The 13,455-nt window shown below is 38.9% G+C and overlaps 1 protein-coding gene across 1 annotated transcript in view; it reads right to left on the reverse strand.

The window, feature by feature from the left end:
- The window catches only part of SLC10A7 (solute carrier family 10 member 7), a 252,938-nt gene that overhangs the window by 38,544 nt on the left and 200,939 nt on the right, over positions 1-13,455 (reverse strand). The window contains exons 7-9 of the mRNA XM_074276184.1: positions 13,268-13,351; positions 3,940-4,105; positions 1,875-1,926 (exon numbers count right to left, since the gene is read on the reverse strand). Coding sequence (XP_074132285.1) covers positions 1,875-1,926; positions 3,940-4,105; positions 13,268-13,351 — 302 coding nt within the window. The remainder of the gene's footprint in view (positions 1-1,874; positions 1,927-3,939; positions 4,106-13,267; positions 13,352-13,455) is intronic.

The following is a 13,455-nucleotide window of genomic DNA, read 5'->3' on the forward strand; positions in this document are numbered from 1 at the left end:
GAAATATGCCTTCCTTTGCCTAATTTCCTCAGGCACTGACTATCATCCATAGGGCACTACCCTGAATTACAGTGCTTTGTGCTTTCATGCTTTGCTAAGAGAACATGAGTCTGGAAACAAGAACCAAGCAAAACCTCCTAAGACGCAGCCAATCTTCCTAAGCGGAGTACTTCCCCGCACTTCCAAACTCTGCCTCTGGGTCTCTGCCTCCTCTCATTCCCTCCCACCCGACCTGTAGCCTCTGTCCTGGAAGTACCCTGATTCTTGCAGGGGGGGTTTTGCCTTGTTGGGTGAGAGGCGGGGTCTCTGAGTGCCTTCCCTTGCTTCTTGAGGGCAGGGTCTGTCTTGCTTCCTAGGCTGGAATTCCCTGAGCTTAGCACTGCACCGGGTACATCATAAATGCTTAATAGATGCTTGCCACTCATTCGTTATCCTCTGGCAAACAGGGACCAGCTTATCATTCATCCCCATGGGCTCTGCACAGCAAACAGTTCCATTCACTAAGTGGTGACTGACCTTACTTACTATGTGCTAGATGAGATCACAAAGATGAAGAAATGACCGGGCACCTGCCTTCAGAGTGGGCAGGAGAGGCTCTCCAATCAGTACAATGCAAAGCAGAGAGGTGCAGGGAGAGGGCCTAGAAAAAGCAAGTGTAGCCCCTTGCACCCCCTGTGACATCTGCCCAGGCAATCTGCAATGTTGGGTGAGCCACCGTGACTCCTGTATATCCAACAGATGTGTTCCTAGAAGTGAACCTCATTTTAAATACATTAGACAAGTTCACTATTTAAAGCTCCTATTGGAGCTCCCACTGCATCCAGATGCCTATCTGGCCACCAGACCCTCTTTGCACAGTCCTCCCCTACTGAGATCCAGTTCACTTGCAAGTCACGGAATCCCCTTGCTGATATCATGGTCCTCTCCGACGGAGAAGGACAAACAGTAACACTCCCTTGCGTTTATTTTACGTCTAGCCTAAACGTACGTCAGATGTTGTTTCTCTTGCTGGAAGGTAAGCTCCTTCAGGTCAGGGACTGTTTTAGTCAATCAACAAACATCTATTGTTGCTAGGTTCTGTTCTAAGTTCTGGGGATAGAAAGGAGGAACAAAACAGTCCCTGCCCTCGAGGATGTCACCCTCATGTCACAGACATGTGAGAAGTGGGAAGATGTCCGTCATGTCAAAGGTAGGATGATGGAGTGGGCCCGATGAGGGACTTGGCTTGGTCCTTTCTGTTAGCCTCAGTTTTCGGAATTCACGTCTTCTCTTAGCAAAGTATGAAAGCACAGTGCCTCAAGGATGCTAGGTGTGTATAAACAGGCATATAATACAAGCAAAGCTGAAGGAAAGTATCCTTCTCTGGAAGCGGAGGCTCCTGAAGGTTGATCTGAGCTGTGATTTGAAGGAAATCAGAGCCTCTAAGAAGGATTCTCATTTTGCTTTTGTTCCCTAACATCTAGCCCAGCACCTGGACCGTAGTAGCCACTTAATAAAGGTTTATTGATTAATTTGCAAAGTAAAGAATTCTTTTGTAAATCACAGACTCATGCATTGGTTTATCTATTTTGTAAATTCTCATTTTTTGTTTTTCTCATTTACTTTTTGTAACTGGCACACTTGCATTGGAAAAAAAGTGCCTCACTGCATTCCAGGCTCACACCCTGCATCCTTTGGGTCCATGACCCCTTTTCCTCACATCACCAAGGAAGAGAGAAACCCCCCACTTACAAGCTGAGGAGGACCTGCCAAGCTGGAAGGGGACAGTGGAAGGTCTCTGCCACACCTCTACAATGGCAGGGGGAGCCTGGGCAGAGAGTCTGAGCCCCCCCCTTTCTGAAAAAAGGACAAACACCAGAAACCAACTCACGTACCTTGTAGAAAAGAAGAATGTTAAAAACATAAAGCTCAGCTGGACAGAAAATACTGAAAGAGAACAGAAAAAAAATTAGCATTATAAAGGCTGAAGATGTATTCGCACCAACAGCTTCTATACAGCTGCCTCTGGCTTAGGAGCTTTGGAGGAGCGTGGACCAGTGGGGAGAGTACGGGCTCTGCAGTGGGAAGGTCAGGGCTGCCTCTGCGTGTGGTCATGGGGGAGCCATTTAATTTTTCCGGGGCCTGGTTTCTTAATTTGTCAAATTAGACGCTTGAATTAGAAGCCTCAGAGATGGCTTAAGTCTATGATCGTTCAATTATCTGCTGGGCGCTGGCATGTGTGACTTAAAAAAAGTCATCTGCCAACGGCCAACCTGCTGTTGATAAGTCTCCTGCCCGTTAGCTGGGCTGAGGCACAGAAAGCGGACACACAGGACCTGAGATGTGAAAGGAGTTCAGCGGCCAGCCAGTGCTGGCCAGTCTAGCCCAGCCTGGACAGGAGTCACCACTGCCAACAAGTGACAAGTGGCTCTCTGGCTCCCGCTTCCAGAGGTAGCTCATGGCGCCGGGAAGAGCGCGCTGGGTCTGAAGCCAAGAAAAACGGGCTTTAACTCTGGCCTCAGACACTTGCTAGCTGTGTGACCCCAGGCAAGCTCCTTAACCTGCTTGCTTCAGTTTCCTCAACTGTAAAATGGGCATGATAATAGCCCCTGAGGATTAAATGAGGTAGTAATTGTATGAGGCAGCTCATTCCATTTGGGGGCAGCTCTGGCAGCAAAATTTTCCTGACACTAAAATTTAAAGCCACCTTTTTGCAACTTGCACCCACTGACTCTACTTTTGACTACACAGAACAAGTCTAATCTTTCTCTTCAAACACCTGAAGGCAGCCATTGTGTGCCTCCCAAATATTTTCTTTTCTAAGATAAACATCCTTGATTCCTTCAGCCAGTCCTCAGTGTCATGAGCTTGAGACACTTACCATTCTGGCTGCCTTCTCTGGTACTCAGCTGCTTATCGATACCCTTCTTAAATCCCACCACCAAAATGAACGCAATGTTCCAGGGAAGCCCGAAAAGGCCGCAGGACACGTGAGCATCCACTCATTTTTTTCTTTTTTGCAAAGGCAAGAGTTAAGAGATTCTCTGGGGGTCGCATAGCTAGTAAGTTTAGTCATTTTTTGAGAGCACATTGGAACTCAGGTCCTTCTGACCCGAGGACTGCTGCTCTATCTCCTGCCTCATCTAGCTACCCTATCAATGCTTTTATATCTAGAATTAATTCCTCTTTTAATGCAGCCCAAGATGGCATGCTGGGTTCACGCCCAATGCCTTGGCACTTTTGTAGGCTCTGCCCGAGCTCACATTCTACTGACACAATCTTTGAGAACTCAGGATCTACTCCATGCTGGAAGGAGAGGACTCTGGCTGAGAGTTTCGAAGGGATAATGAAGCAGTGATGAGAGCTCCCATTTATGCAGAGTTCTACAAAAGAGCTGCTGACTCTGTTTTTGCCACTGGGGAATAAATTAAAGCCCCTTTTCCTCACGACAGCCTTCAAGATTGAAGGCAGCCACCATGTTCCTCATGGGTCTTCTCCAGGAAAAATACCTCTTAGAAGAACCCAGTGAAATGTCTTTGCCTCCAGCTGCCATTTTACAAGTAAGGGAAAGGGCGAGCCCTGCCCCAGCGCCCGAAGGCGGGGGACCCTGAACCTACACTTGGGTCTTCTGCTCCCACATGCTCATCACACATGACCGACTCTCCCTATTTCCAGGACCAAGAGGTCCCCTTCCTGCTGAACGTCACAAATGTGGCCATTGACTCATTCATCTTGACCTAGTACTGGTCCCTTGTGATCTCTACTCACGGTCATTTGGATTAAACAGCGGTCTCTGCTTAAGCTGCAGATGCTGTGTAAGGAATGAAGGGCTTCCTGAGTGGCCAGCAGCCATTCCCCTGAGGGTGAGACAGCCTGGAGGAGTCCTGGAAGCTCGGGTCACCGGCCACTCCAGAGACAAGCTCACAGGAGGTGGCCATGGGAGAGGGAGGGCCCACTTACTTATGAACAAAATGATGAGGAGGCTGAGGCCGTCCAAGTCGATGTTGGTATTGGAGAAGGTGTCGCAGAAGGTCGTGTAGATGATGGTGAGGAGAACACAGCTGCTGATCGTCCCAAACGGGGGCTTCTTCCTCTCCAGCCAATCCTTGATGTACCTTCGGACAATCTGAAATGGAGAAAGCAACAGGTCTGCCTCATTTTCAGAGGGTTTCAGGAGCCAAGCTGGGCAGCACAAAGTGAACTTGACAGCAGAAAGACATAAAGGGAAGAGAATAATTTGGACGAGGGCCACAATGGATTTCAAAGCTTCATTGCCACACAACTCTTCTTCTGGGGAATTTAACATTTGTACTGCAACTTCCACTGGGTGTCCATAATGAGAGTATATTTTCAATTGCATTCAAATCCATCCTTAATCATGCCAAATGTTCTTTGCTAGCTGTCACTGAGACATGCCCATTAAGCCTCCCCAAAGTTTATCTCCTCTGCTGATCCTAATGGATGGATGCAATTATCACTGTCCCCCTTGCCTCAACAGACCATTCCAAGTGCATCTTTGGGAATCTTAAAAATCTGACATCTTTAGGAATTTCATGATGGCAGATAATCTAAAGTGATCCATGAAACATATTAATATTTTAAAAAGCCAGCGATGCACCAGAAGTTTTTAATTAAATTATAACTCATGCTTGAAAAGCAAAAAGTGCATGTGTTGTGGGATTTTAAATAATTCAAACTCTGAATATCTAGAGTTTTTGTAAATCCAAAGACAAATGCCATTTGCATGCTCTTAGAATACCAGAATTAACACTTGAAAATGAGCAAACCTGCCATGACTTCACCATGACAGGAGAAGTAGAATCTGAAGTTGTTTAGCAAGAGTCTTGTAAAATGAAAGTTTAATGATAAAAGTCACCTTCATTTTCTGAACTTGCTGTGACGCGGAAGATCTGAATAGTAGAGATGAATCTGGCTTTGAGAACCATCTGTTAACTTCTATTTAAAACTTTCATTTAATGGGTGGGGGGGAGAAGGGGTGAACTCTTTTAAAGCTATATCCTTAGTTCTACGGTAGAGACTTGTCACTCAATTATCCTGTGTGACCGAAATCTGAAAGACCACAGCAGGTTGTGCTACCATGATCCATTAGCAATAATGAGGTCAGGGAACCTGTACTGACTTCTGCCATGGGGTTCTCCTGTCTCCTAAAAACGGTATCATTAATATGCCTTGAAAAAGAAGACAAATTCACAGCAGAATACACTTTACAGAAATCTGTGAGTGACAATATAATCCTCTGTTGGAGCTTCTTTAAGAACTAACCAGTGCCTTTCCTAAGGGTCAGTCAATAAATGGATCCTTTGAAGGTATCTGAGCAGTGAGCACAGCAGGCAGGTGGTACAATCAACAGAGCTCGACTTGGGGGTTGGGAAGATTTTGTTTCAGACACTGGCTAGTTATGTGACTCCAGGCGAAGTCATTTCATCACCCTCAGCCTCAGTTTCCTCATCTGTAAAACATATGTAATTATAGCAGCTATCTCATAAGGTGGTTTTGATCATCAAATGAGATGAAGTGCTTTGCAAGATTTGTCCATAAATTAAAGAATGGCCAAGCAGGTTGGGGCATAAAAATGTAATAGGATGTCATTGAGTTCTTAAAAACTGAAAAAAATGAATAATTCAGAGAAATTTGGGTGTCTTGCATGAACTATAGCAAAGAGAGCAGAACTTGAAGAACATAAACATCTACTATAATAATTGAAGAAAACATTAAAGGGCAACTGAACTTATATTAACTATGTAACTAATCTTTGCCCCATAAAACAGCTATCTAACACATTTCATTTTTGGTGAAATAATGAGGGACAACAGAAATAAACTGTTACAAATGTTCTGTATTTGTTTTGTTAATTTTTAAATGTCATTTGCATCAGTGTAACAGTGAAGGATTCATTTGAAAGGCATATATAAAAATAAAAGGGCATTTTAAAAAAGTTAACAACTTGAAACTCCAAAATGAAATCAGTGACTTTATAAATATCCCTTGTTCTTTTTTAAAAGAAAAATCATACGGAAATACTTTAAAAAATCAACTCCACATTTTACTTAACAGTATTCATTATATGAAGAATTTTCTAAGATTTTAAATTTATTTTAACCTCTACTGTTATAGACAAAAGACATAAAATAATAATAATATTTTTGGTCTCCTCAAGCTTCATTGTGAAGCTTTAGAGAGAATAAAAAAAATTAGTTCAAGAGAAAGCAGCATTTCAAATGGCTAAGTTTTGGGTTTTTTTTTGTTTTGTTTTGTTTTTTGGCAGTTGGTGGTATAAATATTGATCCTGGACACTAGAACTGCTGGTGAAGCAAGAGTTATGACCTTGGATCAAAGTCGTGGCTCTTTGGAAGTCTCCTGAGAACAGGGTAATTTACAAAGGCCTTTTCATACTTTTGATGTATTTTATAAATTTACATGGGGCAATATCAAGTAGACAGCCAAATGTAAATTCAAAATCAACTTCTCTAGGAAATGAAATAGGTTATTCTATAGATTCGGAACTTTAAGGAACATTAGAGGTTCAATCTCATCTCCCCATTTTTATATGAACAAAATGAACCCCAAAAGTACATGGTTATTCAGCAGCCAGTAAGAAGTGAAGTAGTCTAACCTTGGACCTCTGGTCTGCTTAGCACATTAAATGGGGTATTGTTAAATACTATCCATTTGACATTGGAGGAGATTATGCTGAAGTGAAACATCTGAGTAACAGAAATCCCCAGATTATAACATTCTACAGACCACATGAACCCAGTCCTAGAGAAAACCAAAATATGAAATTCCTTTCTACTATACCCTTCTTCTTCCCCCGAAAAAATGGAAGCCAAGAGAAACAGGAAAATACTTAGCATATTATCATTACTAGGTAGGTACTAAATAACCTATCAATAAACTGCTCTATAATCACCAGTTGTATTTGTAAACATTAAAAATAGCTTTAAATACCCAATACTCTATGTCCCCATAATAAATTACCAATGATCTGAAGAGAAAACAGCCTTCTAACAATATGCCATTTAAAGGAGATAGAAAAAAAGAAAAGGGGCCTTTTGTCCGCTTAATCTAATGATCCTAATAAAGTACCTCACCTTTAAATGTATCTTGGATTCTATACTGTCCCTGCTACTTGAATAAACAGAAAAATTAACTACTGCAAAGGAACATTTCAAATTAGGGTCACATCAAATGAAACAATCACAACAGGGCAGAACAAGCTGTTTGCAACCTTTCCCTTTATTAGGAATCTCACTTTGGGCATTTTGGCTGCATTGATTACTCAATCAACAAATATGCATAAATATTTCTAAGTGCCAAGCACTGTCCTAGGTGCTGAATCTATCATTTTTTTATCTGGCCAGAATCTACAACTACTAAATTCAATCTTATTTTTTAAAACAAGAATTTAATCCCCAGAAGTGTCTGCTCTTTTTAAGCACTCAAATTACCAGATTTTTTAAAACTTTGCTACTAAAAATGCTTCACTGTTGAAACTGAGTGGCGAGGGTGTGTATCCTTGAGCTAGTCACTGACATATATCTGAGTTTCCTCATCTGTAAAATTAGGGGCTTAAACTAAATGACCTCTGAAGTCTCACTCTAAAACTCTGATCCAATGAAAGTCCTGTACTTATAGGACCTCTAAATCTGACACTTTCCATCCAGTTCCCCTTCAGAACAAGAACCATGCCAATTTTACCCAATTTGTGAACTGCCTTTTTCTTTAGGAGGTTTGGTTTTTTTTTGTTTTTGTTTTTGTTTTTTTAATAAAATCTTAAGGAGGCAAAGATTTTGCTAGAGGCACTGGTTATAGAAGTTCCAGTATTTTCTCTTGAGAAAAAAAACAAAACAAAAAAACAACATACTAAAAAGGGAAAACAATATTCTGGTACAGAGGTCAACCTTATCCTTTATCAGGTTTTATGCATTTATCCTCAATGAACTAATAAAAATTAAGGAATGATAGTATCTTCATTATCTTTTATGTCTTCCCCAGAAGGGTAGAAATTCTTTATCATGTCACTGAACTTCAATCTTATTGATTTGGTTCAATACTTCAGTATTCTATGTTAAATTAAGAACTTAGCAGGGTGCAGATCCTACAAATTGGGAAGCTTAGATTTGTCTCTGCATTTCCAAAGAGTAGAATTTTATTTACCTTCTTACAGATCATTAGCTGGGTTAAATAACACATCTTAGTGAAGAATTCTTATATCCTAAAATAATTATGGGAAGAGGAGAAAGAACTGTGATTTTATCATCTTAACAAACTCCTTCCAGCAGCTAAATTTGCAGATCACAATTTGGTAGCCAACTCCTTAGAAACTATCTGAAGGACATAGAAGTTTGACTTTTCTAGGATGACATAACTAGCAAGTATAAGAGATCTGATCTTAGGTCTTTCCAAACCCTAAGTCCAGAATCCTATTCATTATGATACATTACCTCTAATCCTAGAATCCTTACGAAGAATGATATTTAATTCTTAAGTCTGCCAATTTTTTGGTATTACATTTCTGCCTTTTCTTCTTTCCTTTCCTTAAAATTTGTAAGTATTTTCTTAATGGGAACAGGAAAGCATGGTAGCAATTTTACTGCTAATCTTTTTCCTTTTAAAGAAGAAACATAATTTCCCCAAGATCAAGATCTTTATACTTTTCACCCTATATCCTAGAGCACACAGCCTGGAACACTCCTGAGGAATTAAAACCAGATTAAAATGTAATTGGAAAATATTTAACAAAATAAAAATACAATAAAACATAGATAATATTAATATATGATTTTCAAAGTCAATATATGGCTCCCTATCTGATTCTGACACCCCCCATCAAATATAAATATGGTTTCTAATCTGTTCCCTATGTTTTGTGTCTTAAGCAATAGTCAGCTGAAGCCTCTCTAGAATCTATTCTCTGGGTCAATGACAGAGAATCTAATGAAATCCAGCATTTGTTGAACATTTAAACATTTTTTGCCATTATATTGTTTATTATGCCAAAGCCTGCTTTTTCCTTTTCTTTGTGTTCCCAGCCCTAGCACATAGCAATTTCCTAACAAATGCTTCCTGATTGTTAGATTAAAATCTGTGTGATTTTGTTTAATTTGTGTTATTTGGAAGTGATTTTGCTTTTGCTATATTTTAAAATTTCTCTTTGTTTTCTTAAGTTTTCCTAGTGATACTCATTTGGTACATATTCTTTCTTTCCTCTTTGGACTCCCCATGAAGGAAAGATATTATTAGTGGCATATTGCAGACAGGAAAACTGAGTTGCAGATGGCAAAGGTAGATTACCGTAAGAATTGAGTAGAGGCCCAGGAATTAGAACCCACATATCCTGTTTGCTGCTTCAGTTTCTTTTTTTCTTTTCCTCCAGACTACTGAGTTTTTCAATGTATTTCCTTGAATAATGTAACCAATAGTTCCCTCTAAGCAGAAACAATATAAGGTAATGGGGTAGTTTCCCATTGACACAACTGATATAATTCCAGAGGTTGCAGGAAGGTGCAAGCTTAATACCTCCTAATTTAACTTTAGTTAAGGAAGGTCTAATATGAAAGCAACAGTGCCAACATTAAACTGGAAAACGAATCACTAATGGAGAGACCAAAGAATGAATGACTAATAATGCACAGATATACTTTTTTATTATTTATTCATAGAAAACAGTGGGTTTCAAAGTCTGTTGCTTTGAAAAATGCCTGAGCTAGTTGAATATGATGAAAGGTGGTGAAAATTCTATTTCATTAACATTTAATCATAAATCACTCTTAAATAAAAAGTATAAAATAAAAATTTGTCACAAGCATTTAGATATGGAGAAAAAAGGTCTGTTGGAAGAGGAAAGAAAATACTATAGCAGTGTTCATTGTTTCTGTTTTCTGTCAACTCTGGAAATCCAATTTCAGTCAACAAACATTTTTATTAAGAACTTGCTATGAGCAAGGTTATTGTGCTAGTTAGTCAAAGGACATAAACCTCTTCCCACTCCACTCCCATTTAACAGTGCCTGCCTTCAAGTAGCATATATTCTCCTGGGGGAGGGGATGATTAAGAATATGTTCACAGATAAGTAAATATAAAGTAATTGTTTTTGGTTGGATGAGTCATGAACTTCCTGCAGAAGGGGGGAATCTGACCTAAAACTCACTGAAAGCCTTAGGGACTCAAAAAGAAGAAAGAAAGAAAATGGTTCAGAAAAGATCACTTGTCAAATTTCCAAAGGACAATCAAGCAGTAAACATTTATTAAATGCTTACTATATGTCAGTTGGACTAAACACTGGGGATATAAAAAGAAGAAAAAGATAGTTCCTATCTTTAAGAATCTTGAAAAAAAAGAATGCAACGAATACAAAAATGTCCCCAATACCAACAACAATCTAAGAAACAAAGTGGATGACTATTGACTGGAGAATAGTTAAATAAACAGGGGTATATGAATATAATGAATATTTTTTCACCACAAGAAATAACACACATAAAGAATTCAGAAAAACTTAGAAGACTTGTATAAACTGATATAGAGGAAGCATGGAGAACTATATTTGTGGCCATAATAACATAAATTAAAACCACACTAGAAGACATCTAGATGGATGGCATCTTGGAGGCAATGATCTCAACTCCAGATTACTGATAATGACCTTGTGACTAAATGAATCCTAACCCATCAGACATGGTCCATGCATTTGTTTGTTTTACTTATGAAAATTGACAGTGACCGAAATTAAAACAAGCATTAAACAATCTCTATTAAAAAACAAACAAACAACTTATATTACTTATTATATGGATGGGGGGAAAAAAGTCTTCCACCAGTTTGTGAGTGGGAATAATCAGCACTCCTCCCAATTTAGGAGTCCTAGGCATAGGATCCTGCAGAACTATGTAAAAATTTAGACTCTTTGATACAATCTTAATTCATTCTGAAGTGTGTGCTTATTTATACCATTGGCATTTGAAATGTTTCTTAGGCCTATAAAGAAAAATGTATACCAATTATGAGTTACTGTCTATTACTGGTGTCTAGTACCAAGAAAGTAAACAAAGTACTAAACTGATATTTTCTGTGACACACCAAGTATGGAGCAGTGAAATGCCAATTGTATTTGTTATACCTCCAGAGATTAACATTAATGTACTCTATAGTTGATCTGAGACTATCCAACAGGATGCCATTGAAGTACCCTCTTCTTAGAAGTCTTGTATGGGCTGACTTTTAAGCAAGCAGCAACCACCACCTACCTAACCATGCTATGGTTACCTGTACTTATTATGCTATTTTAAGGACCAGTTAGGCAATTCCAGCCCCAGGATTCTGTGAGGTCCATAATTCCTCTATTATCATGCCACTGGGGTTACAAGGTATTCTTATAGAATCTTCTCTTTTCTTTGTTTTAGTTTCAGTCCTTTCTCTATGTTTAAAATACAACAGACAAATAATATATTTTATTTTGAGTAATAAATCAAATTTAACTCCTGCTCTGCATTAGGAGATGAAACATTCATTTTAATGGATGTTCCCCTGGGAATGTAGTCTGCAGAACGAAATTTTAAGAAGGAATTCAGCAAGATTCCACTCTGAACTCAATATCTAACTTTTTTTTTTTTTTTTTACAGCTTTTTATTTACAAGACATATGCATGGTAATTTTTCAGCATTGACATTTGCAAAACCTTCTGTTTCAACTTTTCCCCTCCTTTCCCTCACCCCTCCCTTAATATCTAACACTTCCTTTTTTTAGATTTGCACATTTCTCTTTTTTTTGAGTAAAGCTTTTTATTTTCAAAACATATGCATAGATGAATTTCAACATTCACCTTTGCAAAACCTTGTGTTCAATTTTTTTCCTTCCTTTCCCTGCACTCCCTCCCCTAGATGGCAAGTAATCCAATATCTAACATTTCCATAAGTAAAAGCAAAAAGTAAAAACTCATTATGAAAAATTAAATAGGAATAATTTTTTTTTCTATTACCTTAAGTGAAGGTAAAAGGAACTCTAAACTACCAGAAGGAAATCACAGAATTATAACTCTATATGTTATTTTCCATTGAGTTTGTGCTACAGAACAGGAGATCCAGGACTGGGTTCGAGTTTTGCCTTTGTCACATTATAGCTACATGATCCTGCAGAAATCATTTAACCCTTTAGAGCTTTAGCAATTTTTTAAGACTTACGTACTAAATGAGAAATGTATTGGGATCTGTATTGTTGGAAGATGTCTCCATGTGGATAGCATCACATATCGCTGATGTATTCCTGCCATATCATCAGCACAGCTCAGGAGATGGAGAGCTTTCTATGACTTCTTTCCAAGTTCTATCGTTCCAAGTTCTATCACTAACACACACTTGCTGTGTGACCTGGGTAAATCATGTGTCCGCTAAGTGCCATAAGACCATGTTGACGTTACTAACCCCCACTGGTGGAGATTCCTCATTCAGAATGTTCTCATACCAAAGAAATCACAGGCCCCGTCCCTATTGAGATCCATAATTAATCAAAATGACAGATAACTGGTTACAACAATGTAGGCAATATCACTAGGACTGAACTATATCCACGTCTTTCTAGGAACTGATTTTGGGGATATTATTTCCTAAACAGCATTCATGCCTTGTTAGTGTTTTTTCCACTTGTTTTCAAGCAAGCTAAAGAAAAGCTAGAAGAAATTCAACATTCCTATCACAGGATTGCTCACGTACACAAAAGCGATTTTCCCCCTTTTTTGTCCAGATTCTGATTTCAACTTTCTCCCAACCTCAGTTTTCCCATCCACAAAAGGAGAGTGATGAACTAGAGGTCTTCTATGGTCCTGTGAACTGTGTAAGGAGTTGTCAACTTGGAAACTGTCTATACTGACATAAAAAGCAACTTGTCTGTAGCTTATGGTCTTAGAGAACTGCCGAGGATCATTACGAGCGATTTGCCCAGAGTAACAAATGTCAGGGTTAGATTTGGACTGAGTTTTCTGGACTATAATGTCAGTCCACTCTACATTATACCATACTGCTTTGCATGTAAGAGTGATAAAAATAGATAAAAGGAAGTATAGTGTGATGTCTGTACAGTAAAGAAGTATCTACTACAAGGTTCTGGGATTTTTTTCTCACTCTTGAAATTGTCTTTCAAGACTCAAATGTGATATTCATAAAACATGCTTAACATAGTGCCTGGCACATATATAAATAAATGCTTATTCCTTTCCTTTCACATTTATTCATTTCTCCTGCCAGAAGCCTGGATATACAAGTATGAAACTCACCTGTCCGATAATGAGAGGAACGACAACAGTCACAGAAAGCTGGGAAAAAATGGAGGTAAAAGGCACTGAAGAAGATGATCCAAGCTGTAAAAGAGGAAAAAAAAGAGAGAGAGAGAAGTAAGGAATTCAGTAATCTGTTTATAATGAGCTTGTCAGACCAAAAAATTTTTTTATTTGTGAAATAATGC

This window comes from Sminthopsis crassicaudata, chromosome 6 (assembly GCF_048593235.1).
Source record: "Sminthopsis crassicaudata isolate SCR6 chromosome 6, ASM4859323v1, whole genome shotgun sequence".
Taxonomy (NCBI): Eukaryota; Metazoa; Chordata; class Mammalia; order Dasyuromorphia; family Dasyuridae; genus Sminthopsis; species Sminthopsis crassicaudata.